This window comes from Haemaphysalis longicornis, unplaced genomic scaffold (assembly GCF_048455015.1).
Source record: "Haemaphysalis longicornis isolate Haplotype H1 unplaced genomic scaffold, Haemaphysalis longicornis Haplotype H1 scaffold_1, whole genome shotgun sequence".
Classification (NCBI taxonomy): domain Eukaryota; kingdom Metazoa; phylum Arthropoda; class Arachnida; order Ixodida; family Ixodidae; genus Haemaphysalis; species Haemaphysalis longicornis.
In genome coordinates this window covers 51,948,656-51,971,878 of record NW_027526203.1, presented here as the reverse complement: position 1 = coordinate 51,971,878, position 23,223 = coordinate 51,948,656, and the positions used below count along the sequence as shown (strand labels likewise).

Below are 23,223 nucleotides of genomic sequence, written 5' to 3'. Positions count from 1 at the left end.
CCTGCGCCTGGTGCCTGCTGAACTGTTTGTTGTTGTTTCTAAAATATCTCGTTGTTTGTTTTTTCTTTTAAAGCGACGCTTTCTTGTTTTGAGAACTTACCAGCGCAACTCATTCACCAACGGTGAATGAGTTGCAACTCATTCACCAAGTTGCAACTCATTCACCAGCAACTCATTCGCTGCAACTCATTCACTAATGAGTTGCAGCGCAACTCATTCACCAAGGGAGAACACACACACAGCGCTCGTGTGTGTGTTCTCCCTCGTCCTTCGTTTTTTCGCGCTGTTTTGCTTCAATTCTAAGGCCACTTTTTGAAACCGCTACGCCGCTATGATGCGAAAGAGGTGGGATCATATGAGTTGCCATGAAACGTTGAACGCAGAATATCTGCGGCAACGAACGTGATTAAACTCCGCGTCGTGAGAAAACTTGTCGGGAAAACGTAGAAAAATTTGCTTATAGTCTGTTACAGCAAAGCGAGTTTTAAAGCACTGAGCTTTAAAAACTCCGTGAAAAAAACTACATTTTATTCAATTGTGCCTGCGTCCCTGATCACCGTAAAGCTATCAAACTGTAATTAAAAATAGCCATTGAATACAAGCATCGTTCAACTCTTATCGTGAGACAATTCACACTACAGGAGGGGCCTCAGTGCGCCAATAAACGCAATCACGTTCACTTTATTCAAGAACGGGAGAGGATGGACTCGGTTACCCTGCTTCGTTACTGCGCCAATTTAGAATTCACGTTCTTTATACGTTTTCCGCTCGGTAACGGCTAGCCGAACGTACACTATACCAGGAAACAACTCCAGTGGAGCACGGCCTAAAACTGAAACAAGAACCAAATTAGGGCAGTTAACGAGCCTTCACCATAGCCAAGTCTAGTCGCTACTGTTCGGCGGTCGTTTGCTTCGGTTCGCGGTTAGCGCGTTCCTGGGTTTTCGCCTGTGATTTCTCCGACGACTCATGTTTTCAGCGCTTTTGTACGTAAATATAGCTAGGTGCTGCCATTCCCTCGCATTGCTACAGGTTATGGATTTATTCCGCGCTCGCCAACTGTGACCGCAGCGACAAAGCGCGCTCGACCAGCTTCCCGCGTTTGCTGGTGATGTCAAGAGGTAAGTTGGTTTTAGCATGAACCTTATCCCTATCCGTTAGCTTACAGCTTGATTTGGAAAGCGCGTTAATACAAGTTTTGCGGCCCTCTAAAGAACACAAAAGCATGCGTCTCAGCTGTCTGGTTATGCGAGTAAGGTGGATCACTTTGGTTAGCGCACGAAATCCGTTGGTGGGTCGCGTTTCAAATTGAAAAGTAACCCATAACCATAAGTTCCGCAAATAACTGTTACCGCGTTGCTGTGGTGTAGCCACGAGAATTGTCCCGGCACTGAATTCACATATTGCGAAGCCGCTCGTTTCCTCATCTAAAATTGCCTAGAATACGTTATCGGACGACATATTCAGCTAAACTTCCGTCAATGACCTGGGGAGGCATTCTGGAGTTCGTCTGTTTTGAAAACGTCTGTTTCGCGTCCGTTTTATTGTGGCGTACGGGTGCCGTCATCAGTAATTATACAAGGATTTGTGAATATCACAAAATATTTGTCTTACTGGCTTTATCACAGCCATGAGCGGTTTATAGGAAGCTTTTTTCTGTTAGGGAGTACTCCATTAAATGCACACAATGCAGGCAGGCAGATTCCAGAAGAAGAAGGTCTTGTAAATTTACGAGACCCTGTTCCAATTACTTTTGATGGCAGCTGTACATTCCATTGTGGGCTGCCTTTGGGTTGACGTTTAAACTAAACCTATATAAACTATATTTTATGTTTTTATGTGAACTGAGGCAATTCGTACGGGTCAACATTATTTGTTGTTCCGCCGGCGATCCAACGACAAAGACATGACCGGTACATTCATATTAGAACTGCCAAAATCGTCTGCTCCGAGAAGCCGCGGCTCAACGCAGTAGCTCCGCCGTGCTTGCGTTACGTCATTGCGTTACGTGTTAACCACTCAGAGTTCGCTCAAAAGGGATATATTGCAGTCTCAATGATTCTACAGGACCGTCACCGGGTGATATCGGTTGATCACCTCATTGTCGGTCTAAGTGAGCTTTCCAACAGAAACGGCTCTGCCTGTGATAAGCTTCCTGTGTGGTACAGCATGGGCGCAGCCAGGGGGGTCGTTTCGGGTGTCAGGACACCCCCCGAAAGTTTCTTGGTGCACCCCCGCTCTCCCCTCCTTTCAGATTTTTTCGCCCATGTTATTTACACTCAACATAGGTATATTAAAACGGTCAAAATTAATCCGCAGCCCTTCACTATGGCGCGTCTCTTAACCTGTCTAGTTCCTGCGCCTGAAACCCCACAATCAATCAATCAAACCTTAGGCAGGAACAGTGTCAGTTTGTTTAATAATGGTTCCTGGGAGTCCTGTGTGCACGCTTATGTAGACATTATTTTTATGTAGACATTCAAGCGAGTGAGGCATCTCATGTATTGGCTTTATTAAAGCAGAGAACTGACTCATGCATTGTTTGGGCCCAGGTGCCCCTTTTTACACTTTTATTTTTACCGGGGGGGGGGCTATATTATCCCCCACAAAATATATCTTGGTACACCACTGTGGTACAGGGCATTGCAGTAATAAATAAGGAAGAGGAAGTGTTGCTTGAGAAAAAAACAAATTAAGGTTGGTGACACCCCCAGTTGTTGTCGTTCTTGGAAGAGGAGGAGGAATTTAGCTTAATTCTGTAGTCATGGAGAGGGGGAGTCTTCTCAGTCCAGAAGCCCCTGAGCGGTCACTGCTATGCGGGCCCTTCCAACCACTTGAAGCTGCTCTCCGGGTTTCGGGTTGACTAGCATGCCTTCCCACTGCTCATGGTTGGGGGAGGGGATGGGGGGGGGGGGGCTGGGGTGCGGGATCACGCCCAGATCATGTGGTACAGTGTGCAGGGTTGGGGACAGTACTTACGGGTGGCGGAATAGGAGGTGGGGTGGGTGGCCTGGAGGAAGTTGCCGTGCGGGTATGTGTTCGTTGCAGAAACATTTATATGAGCCGACAGGAATAGTACAGGTGGAGGGCCTCTTCTTAGTTCAGAAAGACGCGAGTGACCGCTGCTGCTTTATCCGAGGAGATCACACGCTTCTGATTCTCGAGCTGAGAGCTGGTCAGCCCGCACTCACTGCTCTCGAGGGGAGTGAGGGAGGGGAATTGGATGGTCGGCGCATGCCTATACAAGATGGTACGTCGTATGTTGAAATTGGGCAGTTGTAAGGGTATGTAGCGCGAGATGTGTGCTGAAGGATAGGGGTGTTGAAAAACGTTTGGGTTTGGAGTCTGCGCTGTAGTCAGGCGTCGAAGGTGTTGAGGGAAGGGTGGGGGGAGGGTTAACGTTGGCGACTCTGGCGGTAGCGGTGGAGTTTATTGGTTCATCGGCTAGGAATTAGAAGGATAAAGGGGGTCGCCCATTCCCTGTGGGAATGCCCGGAGTAGTATATCGCGGGCAGTGGCGTGAGCCGCTTAATGTCCTGGAAGTGAGACATGACCTGGGGTCCACACGATTTGGATTTAAGGCAGGGTCTTGATTGTCTGGTGAGTCTTGAGAACGAGGGGTGAAATGCATTGGGTCAGAAAATTCCGGCAAGCTTGCTGCGAGTCGGCTAGGATGGTTGCATATCTAGTGGTGGCTGTGGCGTCAGCTCGGGCTATGGCCCTCTCTTTTGCGGTAGTGGTGTTTGTATTGGCGGTTATGACGGATGTAAGCATGGATTGACGGCAACCATTGCATGATCTCTTCGGAGCGAGTAGGTTGCGGCCTCCGTGTATCTATTGTCAGTGATTTCGGGTATGTTTCTGTAGGAGCCCAATGCGAGCTTGTCTTCGAGCGACGTTGTAAGCAGTGCATATGGCGCGGAATAGGTGAGACTTTGATGTCGGTGCTGATTTGTGGGGACTTCCGTTGTAGGATGTTCAATGAAGTAGGAACGGAGCGGCCCATGAGGGTGAGGGAGAGGCGATCGAGCTGGTCGACTTGCTGCGCTGGGAGTTCGGGCAGTGAGTTGTGGAGGCCGAGTCGGCGTAGGAATGCAGGGAGTCATACAGAAATTTTGTATGTATTGCGAATTAGTGCATGAGTTTGGAGTGTTCCTTTTGCCTCAGCTGGACATACGGTGACCCATGTATGATGCGACTGTCCAGGATTGCTGGAACAAGTCGGCAGGTGTCTTGCTCTCGGAGGCTGTGGCGTTGTCTTCAGACTCTTAGTGTGAGATGTGTAAGCGGTGTGACGGTAAGTTTGTATCACGGTAGAAGAACGCCTCCCGAACCACCTGCTCGTGCGTAAACGCCGAGTATTCGAAGAGTGATCACTTGTGGGACGGGAACAGAGGCTTGTGGTGACGGGTAGGTCAGGGTTTGGTTCGGGAAGACGGTCGCATTTGCGTGGGCGGTGGACAAGTAGTGTGAATTCCTGGTGGGCATAGGTGACACCTCTCTGTTGTAGATATTCGAGTGTGCAGCAATGGCTTACCGTATATTGTCTTGCTGTTGTCCCGACGATGCGGATTTCGTCATGACTGTTTTGGGGGTATCAGTTTTTTGTAGCGCGATGATGTGCATTAAGGAAATGGGGATTTAGTGACCAAGTTGTGTTTTTTTACTGTTGAACGAACGGCAGTTTCAGTCATAGACGGTTACTGCGTTGAGATAAAACGCCATAGGGTGGGAGGAGGATGGTGGCGGCTAAGTCGGCATCGTATAGCGGGGAGGGCTTAGTATTCTTGGGTGCGGAATAGACGGTCATTATGAAAGCTTGTGATAACTATGTAAGCACGGCAATTATAAGTTTGTCAAAAAAATTACACCATCTTCCCGTGGGGAACCATGAGGAGGATTCAAAGCATCATGGGGGATCTGTGTAGGTTCCATTGTGTTGCTGTTATGTTGTTTCATTTATCGGAGCATGATGTGAACTTAGTGTGAACCCTTATGTAGAGACAGAGAAATGTAGAGACAGCGAAGAGACCGATACCCGCGTTACCTGATCGAACACCTCCTGGTTTTCGTCTTTATTGCGTGCTCACGCTCCTACCCCGCTGCCCGCCATCTTCGTCCTCTTCTCTGGTTGAGATGCAAGGTGCGTGGCGCTTCCCGCCACAGCTTCCCCACGGGAAATTCAACATCCTCCTCTAAAGATTTCAGTTCGTCGTTTCCGTTGACGTTCAGCTTCGCGTGCCTTCGTTGTATCAGTAGCTTCTTGACGTAGTTTGAATGAGTGAAGGACATAAGGTGCGTTCGTTGCACATGCTCCCGTCTCGGTTTGTAGCGCAGTGGGAGGAGCGCCACGTATACCTCCCGTTGCGGCCAGAGAGTCGTGGGATCGAAACCGGGCGCCGCCTAACTATTTATTTTTATAGTGTACTGCGCTGACGTCAGGCCAAACGCTGACGGGGCTGAAGAGACGCGCATGCGCAGTAGAGTGCGGACGGCGGACAACAACAAGGGAGGGAGGGACACAGCCCCAACCATGAGAGAGAGAGAAGAGAGAAATAAACGTTTAATAAAAACGAGCAAATTTGGTGCTAGATGGCAGGGGCACCAGCCCTGCGGGGGGCAACCTTAGTCCGGGATGCCCTGGTCCTGGCTGGCTGCCCGGGCTCTAGCGACGACTTCTTGTTGCGCCGCAAGGTCCGAGCTGGTCAGCCGGTCCGCCCACTGCTCCCAAACATGAGATGCTTCGCATCTAAAAAAGAAATAGGTTATCTATATACGCACTTGCCACTTGCGTAACAAAATGAACCACTTGACTTCGTCGCGATTTTTTTTCTTGTTGCTTTGGCCATGTTCACGCATCCGCCATTCCTGCATATCTTCTTATGAGTGTGGCAAAAATTTAAAGTCATGTCGAGCGCTACATCTGTGTGTTCTCTTCTTAGTTGTACCGCCTTGTTGTACCGTCTATGCCGCGCTACTTAACCATGTTTCTCAGTGGGCTTCAAACGACGCCGAGAGACGATACTCGTTCTCCGCCCTTCCCACATAATTCCTCTCTTCTGTTTTCCACCAACTCTCACACTATTTTCCCTTCCGTATCTCTCTTACCGCGGTAAATACTGTACACTTTTGCTTAAGCCAATTCAATTTTTCGGCGCTCCACTGGCCGCCCGCCATCTGCTAAAACCTTCCGGTACTATTGGACTCATGGGAATTGCGCCCCGAAGTCTATCGGGCAAAAGTGGTTTTTGCATCTTTTGGTGAAAACTTTGTCTTCAACAAGTATTTCTTATTTGCTATCGCAAGAAATCAAACAGCGATGTATATTTTTATTAAAATAATTGAAAAGAAAAGAAAAGAAAACACTCTTGGGGATTGATTGTAGGGTTTAACGCGCCGACGCAACGCAGGCGATGAGGCGTGCCGTAGTGGAGGGCTCCGGATTAATTTTGACCACGTGGGGATCTTTACCGCGCGCCGAAATCTTGTACACACGGGCGTTTTCGCTTTCCGTTTCCATCATAAACATGGCCGCCGCGGCCGGGAATCGAACCCGCGACCTCATGCTCAGCTGGGGTGAAGTTGAGGAGTGCACCAAACTCCTTTGTCTTTCTGGCCGGCAGCGTCAATGTGAATAGTGGCGGGAACAGCTTTGTCGTGTTCGTTGCCACACTCTCTTTTTCCTCCCTAAATTTCCGCTGCTGCTCTGCGGCGCCCTATCCCTCTCTCTGCTGCTCTAATACAGCGCCGATGCCACCCTCCACCATCCGCATCGCCTCGGTTGCAGCTGCGCCCCCTCTCCCTACTCGGATCTCGTACATGGACGCGCTTTGTTCGCGATTACTTTCCGAATAGGGTATATCGCTCTGAACGCATGCGGGAGATGCATACAGGGGCTAGAGTGCGTTGTCGATGTATACACCCCAAATCACTTACTTTCTATCATCATGTTTGCAAAGATCATGTGTCATCCAATCGTTGCTCTCAGGGGAGGACATGGGGTATCATTTCCCTCCTACAGAGTATTTATGGCATGTCTACACTCTTTATCTACTAATCTAAGTCTCTTATGGAGTGGTTTCGCGCTGTTATTTCCCTCCCCAAGTTATCGGCGGTTTTTTTATTGCGATAGTATGCCCGTTGGCATAAATACTGTGTTACAAGTATAGCTTTACTCCCGTTTCGCGAAGAAACGCGAGGGAGCGGCGGTGGTGTCCCCATATCCACCGATGAAGGTCAGGTGGTCTGCCAGGGTGGAGGCCTGTGCCTCGAAGGTGTCGTGTTCTGACCGCTTCCAATGAAGGGCACGTCCACGGTAAATGTTGCGTTGCAATCGCCGTCACCCCCTCGCGTGATTTGCCTATTGAAAAACATTTTCACCATCTTCCTATAGGGGAACCCTGAGTAGTATGCGAAGCAGCCATGGGGTCGACTCAAGTTCCCACTATACTCGGTGACAACTTAAAGGGGCCCTGAAAGGCATTTTGAGCACACTAAATGAACTAGCGCAATCGCTAGATTGGGTCGCCAACGTCACCTGTGCCAAGTATTACTCTTTTACGCGCAGCGGAAAGCTCACACTTTTGTTGCAAAGTTTGTCGCTTTTTTCTCACCCTTTCCTTCGTGTTTTTGGACGCCGCCATCTTCACATGTCTACATCATCGATTCCCAGATGTTCGTCATGAGCTAGACATCCTGCTATTGGCGGTGAGATCTTTGAGTGGCGCCCCCTGGCTCTGACGTCGGCTTAGGGATTCGCGCCGCTGTCGTCTGCTACACTCCGCTTGTGAGGGGCAACAGTGCCTGGGCTAGAAATCGCCCGCTTCGTTGCTGTAGTGCGCTAAAGAGCGTATTTCTAGCGACTCAGTTATTTTGCCAGCTACTGACGCATCTGAATAATTTGAAGCTGTATCCCCCACAAGTTTGCAACACACGAAGAGATAGAGAACAACTTTCTTCAGAGTATCGGTCAGAAGATCGTGTGTAGCTCGTCCTTTCTTGCTTATTCGCGAGGATCAGCGATCAGAGCTTCTCGATAAGTATTCAAAATGCGTAGGCTTCCCTGCAGTATTTTTGAGATGCTCCTATGAAGACTCAACAGTCTAATACTACGTACCAAGCAGCGGCCTCTACACGCTCATCGCACAGCAGGCTTTCTTCTGTTTCTTTCGTTGTTGTCTTGTATCGGATTAATGTTTCTTGCTTTTTTTTTCTGCCCAACGCATTAATTTTCCTGCGCCGTCACCAACTTCTTATTAGGAGGTTTCGGGGTGTTTGGGAGCCTCACAAAGGTCGTGTGGATATTTCCTTCATTTTGTATGGCATACATTCCCTTCTTCACAAATTCGCTTTCATTACAGCTGCGTGCAAGAAGGTACATATCCGCAGCGTGCTTTCTTTATTCACATGCAAATACAATGAGAAGGTTTGTGCTACGCCACCGCGATCGCGCCCTAAACAACGTGGTCCACAGTACTCGAAGGCGGCTTTCGTGCTCCGAATTTCTATCGTAATTATATTGTTATCATAACGAACTGACTCTCAACTCGAACAATGATGACATGATTACGGTGTTGAAGGCATGATATACTCGCAAACTAACGTAATAAATAGTATACCTGCATATATTACAAGACTCGAAACCGAAGAAGAATTCCAAGTAGCTCTTTATTGCTTTTCAACCCTTCCAGGCGCGAAGAACAAATCCTATTCTACTCGGGATAGCGTTCTATGATTTGAAGAAAATTACTTTTACTCTCTTGTCCTGGACTGAGGACCCGACCCACTAACCAGATCGATTTATTTGTTAAACAAAGTTTTCCCCTCCTCCCCTTCCTCCTCCTCCTCCTCGTCTTGAGTGCACTTTTCCTATAACTCATATCCGAATATCGGGAAGATGTGGCTGTGCAAAATATTCCGAAATATCTCTCCAGGACTTAACAAACATATATGTTACTATAAATTTAACGAAGACGTGACTCGTTTTGCTCAATAAACCTCCATACTGGTTAGATGACTGGTATAGAATCAGCACGCGCGTATATACACACTGGGTTATTTGGAACTCAACCTACAGTTTTTGCAGTCTATAGTGCATGTCGGCAAACTTTCATGCCTTGACAACGTAAAGTGATGTGACAAAACGCGTTAGAGCGTTCGGCAAGGTTGCAAAAACTGTTTTACCTTACATATGATTACCCGGAATCGTGATGCGTTCTGCCAAAGCCGACAGCCCTGAAGGCCTAGAATTTGTTTTGGTCTTCCATTTTCGCTGTTGCCGGTTATTAGCAGCTGACTGTTCCTTTTGTTCGAATGCTTACATGAGAAGCTGACGCCTAGCTCCGATTCTTCGCGCTCCGCACAGGACCGGCTTCGCAAGGAATGGGGTGGCGCCGGCAATATTTCTCCCGTAGCGGTATCCAAAACTATACTTTAATTGACACCATGAGCTGCGATTTTAAGCCTATTATTATAATAAAAAGTTACCCACACGCCAATTCTGGTGCGGACAAGCATCAGACGTTGACTGAGCGCAAAGAAACAGCAGGGAGAGCGATCCTGAGTGAAGCAGACGACAAATGCGCGAATCCCTAAGCTGACGTCACGGAGGCGCGCTTCGCAGCGCCGCCTGTGTTCGCGCTCACCGCCAATTGGGCGGCTTTTTCACGCACTTCCGGCAAAGAGATGAGTCGTCTGCTCAGCGTCGGCTCGCCGGCTGATCTGCCAGCGGAGTGCCGGAGTGCTTTGACATTTTACGACAAACGAAACAAGTGTAAACAAACGCTTAACCGTTTGTATTGAATGCAACACGGCCATAACACGACGTGGATTTTATCTTACGTGAGTACGTACCATAAAGAAAGTCCCGTGGCACTTCTTTGGTGCAATCGCAGAGAACGCCCTGAGCCGAATGCCCGGGTTTGACGCGTACATTTTATTCAACTTCAAAACAATCCAGAGATGCGTTTCGAACGAACGCAACGTCACAACATGCGTTGCAAGTCTGAACCGCGATTGACAGACGATGAGTTGCCTCCTCCTGCCCGTCGTAAATACGGCACTCACCTCACACCGGTTTGCGGGGACGAGCAGCAAGTCACAACTCTGGCGCGCAAGCGAGAAGGCTTTTAGCCAGGCACACTGCACATACCCCATGCGAGGTTGAGTGGTACGTCGTTCGAGAAAGATAATCCAGACCATGGGAAGCACTATCCACCCGCAGAAGTACAATGTCGCATTTCATCGCGAAACGAACGCGTCCACAACACACAGGAGGCGATGCACACACACACACACACAGCTTCGGTCGCTGCATTGGCTTAGCTGCAAGCTTCGTTCGGTCAATCAGCGATGCTACGACGATACAGAGCTGCGTGAGGACGACGTCTAACCACTTCACGTATTTAAAAACACAGGGGCAAAGAACTAGGTTCATCGGAAGCAAAAAATCTTTCCTCCATTATAGTGCCTGAAATATACTGGCTAGTGTGCCGAGGGCGGGCTCCAGGCGGGCGCCGGGAGCGATGTACGCGGCCGTCTGCCGCTTGGGGCGCTGCCGTGCGGGAGTGTGCGCGTTCATCCGGCCCGAGCAGATCGCGCGGTTACCTCCGAGCTGCGTAGCAGACGGCAGCGGCAGAACTTTCCATTCCCGCTTGCGACGAAAGCGAGCGAAAGCGACGGGAATTCTGTCGCGCAACCAAAATTTGTTCCGACCATTCGACAAAAACGATCGTCGCGCGACAAAGCGACGGAATTCCTGCCGCTCTCACTCGCTTTCGTCGCAAGTGCGAACGGGCCTTTATGCGCAATCTCCGCCCCACATAAAACAAGCTCTTGCTTGTCGCCTGAGCATACGGTTGATATCTGACTACGTTACACTGTGCTTGCCAGTGTATTTAAACGATGCCACTAGGTTTGAAACGTACGCGCTCGGCGTGCAGCTTTGTAAACGCAAGCGGTTTCACATACGCACGCTATGTTGCTGCTAATAGAGTTTTAGTACAGCGTTTGTGGCCTTTGCATACGCTAAACGCTAAATTTTTGCGTCCCGCTACGTGACACCGCGATGGGAGTTTTAGTAGAGCGTCTCATCAGTTTTGCGTAGCGACACACTAATGCATACGGCGCCATCTGTCAAATGTTTTCCGAAATGTCTCGCCGGCTGATCTGCTAGCGGAGTGCCGGAGTGTTTGGACATTTTACGACTATCCAAACAAGTGCAAACAAACGCTTTCCCGTCAGTGTTGAATGCAACACATGGGTGCAGCTTGTCAGAACACGGGTTCTCGCTGATCGAGTGCAGCGTTGGTTTGCTCTTCGCCTTCACGTTCATCGCCGCTGATAAAGCGATCCGATCCGGCGCGTTTTGTGCACGGGTTCTGTATCGGTTGAAAATGTCTTTTTTCACATGCCGCCGGTAGTAGGAATTACAACCACCGCAAAATAACACCCGGCACCAGCGGGGCCACATCTGAGACCGCGCTTTTTGGATAATGATGATGGTTGCATTTTAATGGCGCAAGGCCAACTGGGGCAAAGAGCGCCAAAAAAAGATGGTTAGCTACCACAGATTCAAGTCATACTAAAAGTGAATAACACCTGAAGTAAAAACAAATAAAGACAATGAGGATGGCTGGTGTAGAGGGCCAGGTTGTGATTATGCATGATACGATATGAGATTCAGAAATTGAACTTCTGATAGATAATTAAAAACCCGTTTGACAGTAAACATTGGTTCATCGCCTAAGAAGTGCGATGGGTGGAGTGGGATTTGTTGTCTGTAGATTTCTGGAAAGTGTTTGCGTCGTGTGGTGTGGAGTGCCTTGCATGTGATTAGTATGTGAACTACGGATAGGCCCTCTCCACACCTGCTGCACACGGGTCTCGGAGACCCAGTGAGCAAGTGTGAATGTGTTACATAAGTGTGGCCTATCCGTAGCCTGGCTAAGGCTACTTCCTTGTGTCTGTCTTGTTTGTCTGTTATGTATCTACCTAAGTGTGGCTTTATAGTGTAGAGTTTGTTCTCTGTTTGTGTGTCCCATGTTTCCTGCCAAGATTTGCGCAAGGCGCTCCGTACCAGTGGCTTCAGGTCGAGGTAGGGAACACATGGTACATCTATGCTACTGCGGAGAGCAGCTACAGCGGCACTCTGGTCAGCAATTTCGTTCCCCAGAATGCCACTGTGACCTGGAACCCAGCAAACAATTATTTTCAGTTTTGAGTGATGAGCAAAGGTTAAAGCTTTGATTAGATGCTGGAGGACAATGTTTTTTGTAGGTCTGAAGCAATGTAGGGCTGTTACCACACTTAGAGAGTCTGTAAAGATAATGGAGTGTTCTGTTCTATTTTGTGTAATGTGTTGTACTGCTAATAAGATACCATATGCTTCGGCCGTAAAAATGCTGCTATTTCTGTGTAACGTCTTCGTACTGGTAAAGTTTGGGCCGTGTGCAGCGCATGCGACGGCTGAAGAAGACTTCGAAGCATCGGTGTAGAAAGTGGTGTGGGGGTATTTGTGTTGTAACTGAAGAAAGTGCTGTAGTATAAGTTCTCTAGGCGCATTTCGTTTGTTGATATGTTTAAAAGAAATATCACACGAAATTGCTGACCTCTCCCAAGGCGAAATGAGGTCAGCAATAGAACACTTCATGCTCTCCTCAAATGAAATCCCTAGTTCCTCAGCGAGGGCTCGCACTCGGATAGAGAAAGGAGCGGGTATCGATGGCCGTGCTGCGAACAACGGATCGGATGAGGTGTTGCTTATGATAAAACTACATGGGTGGTTTTTTACAGAAGTCGTCTTAATAGCATACAGCAATGAAGTATACGAACGCTGATGTTCAAGGCTCCACTTATCACACTCTGCATACAGGCTTTCAATGGGACTCGTCCGAAACGCTCCACATGCAAGACGGAGACCCAAGTGCAGCACTGGATCCAACATTTTCAGAGCCGTTCTACATGCGGACCCATAGACGACACTCCCGTAGTCCAACCGTGAGCCAATAAGGCTGGTAAATACGCGGAGGAGTATTTGTTTGTCCGCTCCGTAGGAGCAATGCGAAAGGACCTTCAGAATATTCATGGTTTTGAGGCTCTTATATTTCAGGTGTTTTATATGTGGAATAAATGTCAGTTTTTCATCTAGCACCACGCCTAAAAATTTGTGTTCCTTTTTGAGAGGGATTGAGACACCTTTAAGCTTAATATTAGGATCAGCATGGATTCCGCGCCTCCTTGAAAATACAACACAGGTACACTTCTCTGGATTAAGCTTAAATCCATTCCTGTCTGCCCAGTCAGCGAGTTTGTTGACACCAAGCTGGACTTGCCTCTCGCAAACGGACAGATTACATGATTTGAAGGAGATTTGAACGTCGTCTACATATAACGAGTAAGAAATGGTTGGTGGCAATCCTTTTCCCAGCGAGTTCATTTTTATAATAAACAGAGTGCAGCTCAAAACGCCCCCTTGAGGCACACCGTTTTCCTGGACGTGAACTCGGGAATATCTATTGCCCACTCTCACACGAAAAGTTCTCTCCGACATGTAGCTTGCAAGAATATTTAACATGTTGCCTGACAAACCAAAAGACTTAAGGTCGCTAAGAATTCCATAGCGCCATGCAGTATCATACGCTTTTTCAATATCGAAAAATACTGTCATACAATACTGTTTATGAATAAATGCATCTTTGATGTAGGATTCTAAGGCAACGAGTTGATCATGTGTAGATCGCCCTGCCCTGAAACCTGCCTGGCAGCTCTCGAGAAGTCCATTGTACTCCAGGAAGTACACAAGCCTTCGGTTAATCATCTTCTCGAAAAGCTTGCAAAGGCAGCTCGTCAGAGCAATGGGTCGATAGCTAGCGGGAAAGGAAGGATCCTTCCCCTCTTTCAGGAAAGCTACAACTATAGCCTCCCTCCAAGAGTTTGGAATGTGCCCCGAAAGCCAAATCTTGTTATATAGGTGGAGGAGTGTTAGAAGAGTGTCTGAGTGTAGGTGCTGTATCATTGTATATGTGATGTTGTCTGGGCCTGGAGCTGAGGGTTTACAGGTGCTCAGAGCGGTCCTCAGCTCATGAAGTGAAAACTCCGAGTTATAAGAGGAGGTTGACTTATCATTATCAAGTAAAGACTTCTTTTCTGCCAATTGTTTGTGTTTCATGAAAGTGCTAGTGTAGTGTGCTGAACTGGAAACGTGTTGGAAGTGTTGTGCGAGTGTGTTAGCCTGGTCTTCAAGTGTGTCCCCTGTTGTACTAACCAGGGGCAGGCTGTGTGTCTGTTGTCCTTTGAGTTTGCGTATACGTGTCCATACTTTCCGTGTGTCTGTGTAGGAGTTTATTGATGTTATGAATGTACGCCAACTCTCTCGTTTTGCCTCACGGCGCACACGTTTTCCTAACGCCTTGGCCCGTTTGAACAAAATGAGGTTACCCGACGTGGGGTACCGACGAAGGATACCCCACGCCTTGTTCTGGGCCTCTCGCGCCCGCCTGCAGTCCTCATTCCACCACGGCCTCCGCTGGTTGCGCGGGGCACCAGAGACGTGGGGAATGGACTTTTCGGCGGCGTCGAGGATGTGCGCCGTGAGGAGTTGGGTGGCTTCCTCAACGTGTAGGTGTCCTATGGATGTGTGGTGTAGTTTCGATGTCTCTGTAAATGTGTTCCAGTTAGCTCGTGCTTCATTGAACCTATTATGGGAAGAAGAACTGCTTGGGCCGTTACCCATATATGTTAGTGAAGTGGGGAAGTGGTCACTGCCATATGGGTCAGTGCCCACTCCCCACTCAAGACATGGAAAGAGAATTGCCGAACCAATAGCCAAGTCAAGACATGAGTATGTGTTGTGTCCTATGTTATGGTATGTAGGCTGTTTACTGTTGAAAAGGCATGCTCCTGAAGATGTAAGGAATTTCTCTATGAGGCGACCTCGGGCATCCGTGCGAGAAGAGCCCCAAAGAGTGTTGTGAGCATTAAGGTCGCCTGCCAGGATGTATGGTTCGGGCAGCTGGTCAACCAGCGCCTCGAAGTCAGAGCTTAAAAGTGAAACATCAGGAGGAATGTATATGGAGCATACCGTTATCAACCTACTAAATATTATCGTTCGAATTGCCACAGCCTCCAGGATAGTGTTCAAGGTGACAGGGTGGCATGCTAAGGATTTGCGGGCGATTATGGCCACACCGCCAGAAGAGTGTGTGCAGCCAACCCTGTCCTTTCTGAATACCAGGTAACTATTCAAGAAATTTGTGTTCGTGGAATTCAGGTGTGTTTCCTGAACACACATTACACTTGGCTGATTAGCATGCAGAATCTCATAGACGTCGTCAAGATTATTTAGAAGGCCTCTGCAGTTCCATTGAACGATATTTTCTCTTCCCATTATTATGTATTAGAGCTACTGGAGTGTGACTATTTATGTAGGGTCTTTCGGGGCTTGGACTCTTGGACGGGGTTTCTTTACCTCCTCTGGAGGTTTAGATGGGGGGACCCGTTCCTTCCACTGCGAAGCAGACAGGAAGGGTCCCACATACAAGTCATCATCTGATTTGGAAGGGGTACCCGGCGTACCGGACCCCCCGGACCTGGCACCCTTTGCGGTGCCCTTCGTTTTGGCCACGACCGCCGAGGGCGTCAGGAGCGCCCCGGGTGTCACAGGCGGTGCGGCGGAGGTGGGAACTGCTGCGGTTTCCTCCAGCTCCATCTCCTCCGGGCCCTCGCATGTGCTTCGGGCCGGTGGAGAGGAGGAAACAGAGGGTGCAGCAGCATCCCCAACGGACGTGGATGCCACCACAGCCGCTGCTGACTTAGCAGGCGGTGCGGTGGCGGGTTGGGCTGCCAGAGGCAACCCAGGGGGGGGCGGGGGCGGGACCAAGTCCGACTCGCGGTACTGGGTCCCCGCCGAAACCAGACGCCGCTCCGCCCCCCGGCGAGCTGCGTCGGCGTACCTCCCCAGGGGGAAAGAGGCGAACCTCTTCCGCGCCTCTGGGAAGGTGATGTTCTCAGTTACCTTCACATTATTGATCGCCTTCTCCTGCTTAAACTTCTCGCACGTTCGAGAGTAGGCGGCGTGGGGTCCCTGGCAGTTGGCGCAGGTGAGGGTTGACGATGGACAATTATCAGAAGGATGATCATGCTGAGCGCACTTTGCGCAGGTCAGACGACCACGGCAGGAGTTGGTTCCGTGCCCGAACCGCTGGCACTTAAAGCAGCGGCGCGGGTTTGGAATGTAAGGACGAATGGAGCATCGGATGAACCCTGCGTTGATATGGTCAGGAAGTGAGGAGCAGTTGAAGGTCAGGATAATATGTTTCGTGGGGATTAACTTATTATCTCTACGCATCGTGATGCGGCGCACGGCTGTGACACCCTGATCCTTTAGACCTTCAAGAATGTCGGCATCTGTCTCGTTAAGAAGATCTGCCTCAGAGATCACACCCTGCGAGCTATTCAGGCTGCGGTGGGGTGTGACCCGGATGTCCAGATGGACCATTTTCGTCTGACCAAGAAGTGTGGTTGCCTGCTGCTGGTTTTTTACTTCAACCAGGACTTCACCTGTGCGTTGTTTTTTGGCATTGTAGGTTTTCCCAATTATTCCATCAAGGTATTTTGTAATCAAAAATACTGATTGTGAAGCAAGAGGGCGGGCTGAGTCAAGAGATTCGATAACAAGGAAACGAGAGTATTTGTCTGGCTTTGGGAAGCTACTGCTTGAAAGTGGAGGGAAAGATACTTCGGTGCGGCCCCTTTTCAGGGACCGATCACGTTTGGAGGGGGGTTTTGAATTTTCCATACAGCATAGAAAAAAGCAGGGGACGGGGGTACTTTCTTCTCAAACCTTACCCTGATAGCCTGAGAGGTCCCGGAGCTCCCTGCCTGGTAAACAGACAGGGAGCCCATCCGCCGGAGCTTGACCTGGGCTCCGACGACCACCGTTTGAGGCTTCTACCCTTCACCTTTAAACACATCACCACGGTAGGTTACAGTTTATGTTGGGGGCTCGGGGTCCGCGGTGTCGCCAACACCGTCACCATGAATACTCAAGGTGCCCCGTGCGGGGCTTTTTGGATAAACAGTGCGCGATGCACCAAAGGGAACGAGCGCACGATTCTCCCCACGCGGCTGCGAGTTCGCCGCCGATACCAACTGCAGCCCTGCAGCTACGTACACCGGGAAAGGGCAAGGCCAGGCCGCACACATGCGGCCAGGTCATTCGTTCGCTTTTCCAGCCTGTGTCCATGGTGTCTACAGAGATGAAAAAGCCGAAAGAGCCGGCCCGTAGCAGACGGCAGTCTGTGGGAGCGCAATAGCGGAAGTACGTCACCGCTGAGGAGCGGAGCATCATGGGAGGGGAGGCCAACAGCGAAGAAACAGTTGAAAGGAGGAGGAAATACGGCGCGACGATAATTCGCGGTTTTTGATTTACGATTTCTCAGCTAATACTCATCGCTTTAACAAAATTCTTGCAGGAGGAGATTGCTAATACATTGCTTTATTTGGTTACATGTACATCCATGCATCGGCGGAAGGCATTTCAGGACCCCTTTAAGAACGGCACCAAAAGTTGCCGCTGTGCCTTATCACCGTAGCCGGTTGTTTCTCCGCGCGGTGCAAGTAGGGCGTTACTGGGAATATTTTGAACATGGCGTGAGCTGTTCCCGTGATTTTTTGGACTTAATATGCTTATAAACGACTCCAGTGACGACAAACTGCGTGAGACAAGGCAGACGATATCACGCATTCATAGCAAACCCCTTTCAAAACGCGCACGCACTGACGTAGCGGGTCCGGCGCTTTAGCGGTGGTGCACTACATGAGGTGGTGCCGTTCTTGATTTGTAACCGAGTATAGTTTTCAGTTCGATCGTGGCGTTGTGGGAGGAGATTGAGGGGAGCGGAGAGCGCGCGCGCGTCATTTATACCGTGGGCTACAGTGGCGCCCCCAGCGGAGTATGCAGCGGCTACCGTCGCGCCTCTAACCCTAAGCTGCTTCGCATTATCGCGCGCGGAGCCGCAGGTGTTGCCATTCGTTGCGCAATCCCGGAGGTGAGAGGAGCTTCGGAGAGGAGAGGAGGAATGCCGGAGAGGAGAGAAGAGGAGAGGAGGAATGCCGAAGAGGAGAGGAGATAAGACAAGGAGAGCAGAGGAGGGGGAGGAGGCACATGCGCAGTGGGGGTGTGAACGCCGCACAACGGGACGCACAACAGTGGAGGGAACAGGCGCGACCATAAGCTGCTCCGCATCTAAAACTGTCTATGATCAAAGGATACTTAATTTCGCTGGACCGCACTTCCACGAGAAGCCAAAGTGACCCATTTTTTCTCTTACAGGTTTGACCACTCACATCTACTAGCCACCATCACCATACCCGGGCCAACTAGCAAGCGATCGTCGAACACCTGGAAGAGTGTGTCGCATGCTGGTTGCGACAATGCAACTCTGCCAGCTGTGACCTTAGCGACCTCACGTTTAGCACACTTCATCCTGCGACTATGTTCACCTAAAACTAGAAGCCTTGCGTTGACCTCGCCTAGACCATTTCAGCGAAGTGCAGTTAGTATCATTCGGTACTGTGAAGACATCCCTGAAGATCTACCGGAGAACACTGTCCACACGTCAAGGCTCCCAACTAAACATCATTATACTGTGGCAAAGGACTGTGCTCCTTTTGCTGTTGCCCCGCAATGCGTTCAAGCGAGTGATTACATCATGTGTGCTTAACCGAATGCTTGTAAACCAGCAAGCTGCGGGATAAACTTTTGTCGGGATATACATGCACAAGCGTTTGGGGCCAAGAGGGTGCTAGACAAACATTCTAACTCAGGCAGAGGTGCTCGACTCTCTTTCCAGACTGACGCTTCATCTACTGCCAATTACAGCTACTAATTCGCGATGGCTCGTACAACACTGAAGCGTTTCGTTAGCGATCCGAAGAAAGAAAAGAGTAAGAAGACGCTTGTGTGCAGTGTGTGCCAAAAGCAATTATCTGACAAAAGATCCTTTGCAGAGCACGCGCGAATACACACTGGTGAAAAGCCCTTGCAGTGTCACCTCTGTCCAGCTGAATTCAGATCCCGTGCAAACCTCAGTACGCACGTAAAAAGGCATTCTGGCGAGAGGAATTATGCGTGCGTCGTTTGCCAGAGGCGCTTTTACCGCAACGGGCACCTCAAGTCTCACATGCGAATCCACGCTGACAAAGGAAGGCAACATGTTTGTCCCATGTGCGACAAATCTTTCACCACGAGCTGGTACTTGAAGGTTCACGTCAGGCGCCACATGGGCGAAAAGCCGCACAAATGCCAGGTCTGCACCAAGGCATTTTCAGAGCACAGTGACCTTACAAAACACTTGAAATGGCACAGCGGTGTAAAATCGCATGAATGCAGTATCTGTCAAAAGCGATACGTTATGCGCGCTGGCCTCATCAAACACATGAGGACGCACAGCGAAGAAAAACCCTACGAGTGCCATCTTTGCCCTAAGACGTACCGTTGGGAAAAAAGCCTAGCTCTACACATCAAGCTTCACGCTGGCCTAAAACCTTACGAGTGCAAGGAGTGTCGCAGATGCTTCTCAATCAGTTGGAACCTCGTGCAACACATGGTGAGGGATCACGATGGTGGAAAGTACTACAAATGCCACCTGTGTCCAAAAGCTTTTGTGCTGCCTGGGTACCTCTCAAAGCACTTGAAATGGCACACTGGGGTGAAGCCGCATGAATGCAGCGTATGCCGAAAGCGGTTTTCGAGCGAGTGGCATCTGGCCGCTCACATGGCGAAGCACAGCGATCAACGGCCTTTCCAGTGTCACCTTTGTCCCGTGTCATTCAAAAGGCAGGGGAACCTCGCTACCCATCTCAATCATCACACTGGTGAAAGGCCGCACGCGTGCAACGTCTGTGGAAAGCGCTTTGTTTTAAGGTACAACATGCAGATTCATGTTCTGACACACACAGGCGACAGGCCATTTAGGTGTTCCTTTTGTCCAAGGTCTTTTACTCAACGAGTAAACTGCAATAGGCACCAATGGAGTCAGCATGTATAAATAGTCGTTGCAGCTAGTCTCTAAACCGACCGCTTCTACCCAGAAGATCCTGATGTCCCATGTTTGGACAGACTTCGCCGCCACTCTAGTCATGAAGGTGCCATGGAATGTTTGCTGTTTGAGTTCTTGTATTTTTGTGTATTGAGGCTTCACGATGGATTTCATAGTCCTAAAGTTAGCAAAACGGTGTTGCTGTCACCATGTTCTTCGTGTTTCAGTATTTCTCTTCGTAAGGTTTCACAGTGTAGGGGTCAACAAAGCTCATAAAGCCACCAGTGGCAACCGTTTTACTTTTGTTATTGAAGTTCTATCAAACGTGATACCCTAATGTGACAGGTTGCCAATGGCTACTGCTATACCTGTGTTTGTTAAGGTTCTACATTAAGCGCCAAACCCTAATGTAACAGGAGGCCAACGGCTGCTTCGGTACCTATGTTTGTTAAGGCTTTACCTTAAACGTGAAACCCTAATGTGACAAGTGGCCAACGGCTGCTTCTACACCTGTGTTTGGTAAGGTTCTACCCTAAACATGAAACCCTAATGTTACACTCGGCCAATGGATGCTGCTATATCTGTTTTTAAAATTCTACGTTAAACGTGCAACCCTGATGTGACAGGTGGCCAACGGCTACTGCTATACCTGTGTTTGTTAAGGTTCTACATTAAGCGCCAAACCCTAATGTAACAGGAGGCCAACGGCTGCTTCGGTACCTATGTTTGTTAAGGCTTTACCTTAAACGTGAAACCCTAATGTGACAAGTGGCCAACGGCTGCTTCTACACCTGTGTTTGGTAAGGTTCTACCCTAAACATGAAACCCTAATGTTACACTCGGCCAATGGATGCTGCTATACCTGGTTTTTTTTAATTCTACGTTAAACGTGCAACCCGGATGTGACAGGTGGCCAACGGCTGCTGCTATACCTGTGTTTGTTAAGATTTTACTGTGACAACTCAATGAATGCTGCTGCATCTGTGTTTGTTGAAATTCTACCTGAAACGGGAAATCCTTATGTGACAGGTGGTCAATGGCTGCTGCTATACTTGTGCTTATTTGCTTTATGACTGAAGTTGGCCTTTGCTGTATGACTGAAAGTTTCATGGCATGTATTCTTGCCACCACTGTGTCGGTTGTGCTGGAAGCACACTTGGTGTACGCGTTTCGTTCAAGCCTTGGTTTCTTGCGTACTGGACAATTTCCGATGTAAGAAGTCGAACAAAACATTTGGTGCATTGTTATGTCTTTCATTGCCACCTGTGCAGCGGCGGCTACTTCGACGCGGATGGTAATCTTATATACCTTGAATTCTTCGCTCTGTCGACGCTGGAAGTGAATAAAAGTACAGGCACATCCCTAGGCCTTCTGTGGTTGGGCATTTTGTTTTCGTCTCTTATCGTTTTGCATTAAGTGTGCCTTCCCCATCTGACGCAAGGAAATGTATACCTCCTGAAAGGAATTTACGTTCCTGGCAGTTAACCATCACCACTGGCCTGCATCCTTCTTGTATCCCAATCATTAAGATAATCTGCCATCGTCTGCTTGCAAAACATTGACAATGCCTCTTGGGATGTGTGTCGATAGTAACTGTGTATATAAACCAACATGGATTGTCCTTATTACCATTTACCTCTAACGTAATGAATGTGTTGCCTGGCAGAATTAAATATTTCACACTTCTTCTGAAATGATCAAGTGGACAAAACTCGAACTATGCATCATCTGTGTATGTAACATTGTAAGCTGTGTCTAGAGTGCGTGTTTCCGTCTCCAAAACGCCGTAACGCCAAAACTTCCGGTGACGTCACACAAAAATAAAAAACAAAAAACAAATACGCAGAAGCCGTTTATGCATTAAGTAGTAATAAGGATACTTATAAAAAGTAAAAATATTGCTGTGCGTGTAAGCATTTGCATCGAAACGTTTCACGCATTAACGAAAGTGGGGCGGATGCGCCACGAGCGCCTACTAGTGCTAGAAAGCACCCGTAAAAAAAAGAAACAATGGCGTTTTCTGATGTGTGCGATTCGTCCCACGAAGTTTGTGTAGGAACTGTACGAATGTAGTGCATCATAAGGCTCTAAAGTAGTCTGCGCCGTGTGTGTCTTGCCAAGTCGTCATTTGTGCGTGATTCCTCCACGGTGAGGAAGTCGTGGTGGGCTGTTTTTACTCGTAGCGTCGTCACCTATCTCCTGCCGAGAACGTCCTGGCTTTATTTGTTGCTGGTGTGATGTATGTCTGTGTAAAATCTCCCTGATGGAATTTGAGTGGCTTTGTTCTACGACAGCAGTGGTGACAAGCTACAAGGGTTCTTTTTCTGGCTGTGAACATGGGCTCACCCGACGTTAAACGCGAGGCCTACGTAGCTGGTGTTACAACTCACATTCTAGTTCACTCTAATGACAACGGAAGGTATCCTTTACGGAGTGGTTTCGCAGTTTGCTCTGGGCGGTAGTACAATCGGAGCAACGATGCGTTTTTATCCTGTACACAATCGTCTGACACTGCGTATCTTACAAACAAAGCACTATGAACGAGCGCGAATATTGTTCAGGTAATCAAATGCGCTGGCGTTATATAGAGTGTTTCATGACTGCTATGGACTATGGTTGTTCGTAAGCATAAGTAGTTATGTCGGCTGTACAGATGCACTGCACTGCACATCGTGTGTGTGTGCGTGCGTGTGTGTGCGTGCGTGTGTGTGTGTGTGTGTGTGTGTGTGTGTGTGTGTGTGTGTGTGTGTATACGCATATTACATAGGTAGTGCCACATGTTGGCATCTACGGATAATATGGTGGCACCTGGTGCTTCTGCGAGCCACTACATCTTTCCCTCCCGGGGAACAAACAATCATTAGACTAGACAGTCCTGTCTGCACAAATCACCAATACGGTCACTGTTTGTGTGCAGAAATCACCAATACAGTCACTGTCTGTATGAGCCCTGACAGCTGTCGAATCACTGCACGTAATCTTGGAAGTGCACTGGAGGTCTGCGATTTCTCCTGGGCCGGTCAGGTGGTGGCCCTGGCATTGAGTCCATTTCCCTCTACCGGTACACTGCACTCCTCAGTGCCAGAGCCTGGAGCCAGACTTTGTGGCTGCGAACCTTGCGGCTGTGGTGGGCTCGGTGGAACATGTGGTGGTACAGCGCGTGAAGACTCAAGTTGATCTGCGG

General features: G+C 49.0%; 1 protein-coding gene across 1 annotated transcript; it reads left to right on the top strand.

Annotated features, from left to right (window-relative positions):
• The first annotated feature begins 907 nt into the window (after positions 1-907).
• Positions 908-21,907, top strand: LOC144164119 (uncharacterized). Its single transcript, XM_077694664.1, has 3 exons — positions 908-1,121; positions 18,332-19,756; positions 21,889-21,907. Exons 2-3 carry the CDS (start codon positions 18,894-18,896, stop codon positions 21,905-21,907), a joined length of 882 nt encoding a protein of 293 aa, XP_077550790.1. The 5' UTR covers positions 908-1,121; positions 18,332-18,893.
• Positions 21,908-23,223: the final 1,316 nt, after the last annotated feature.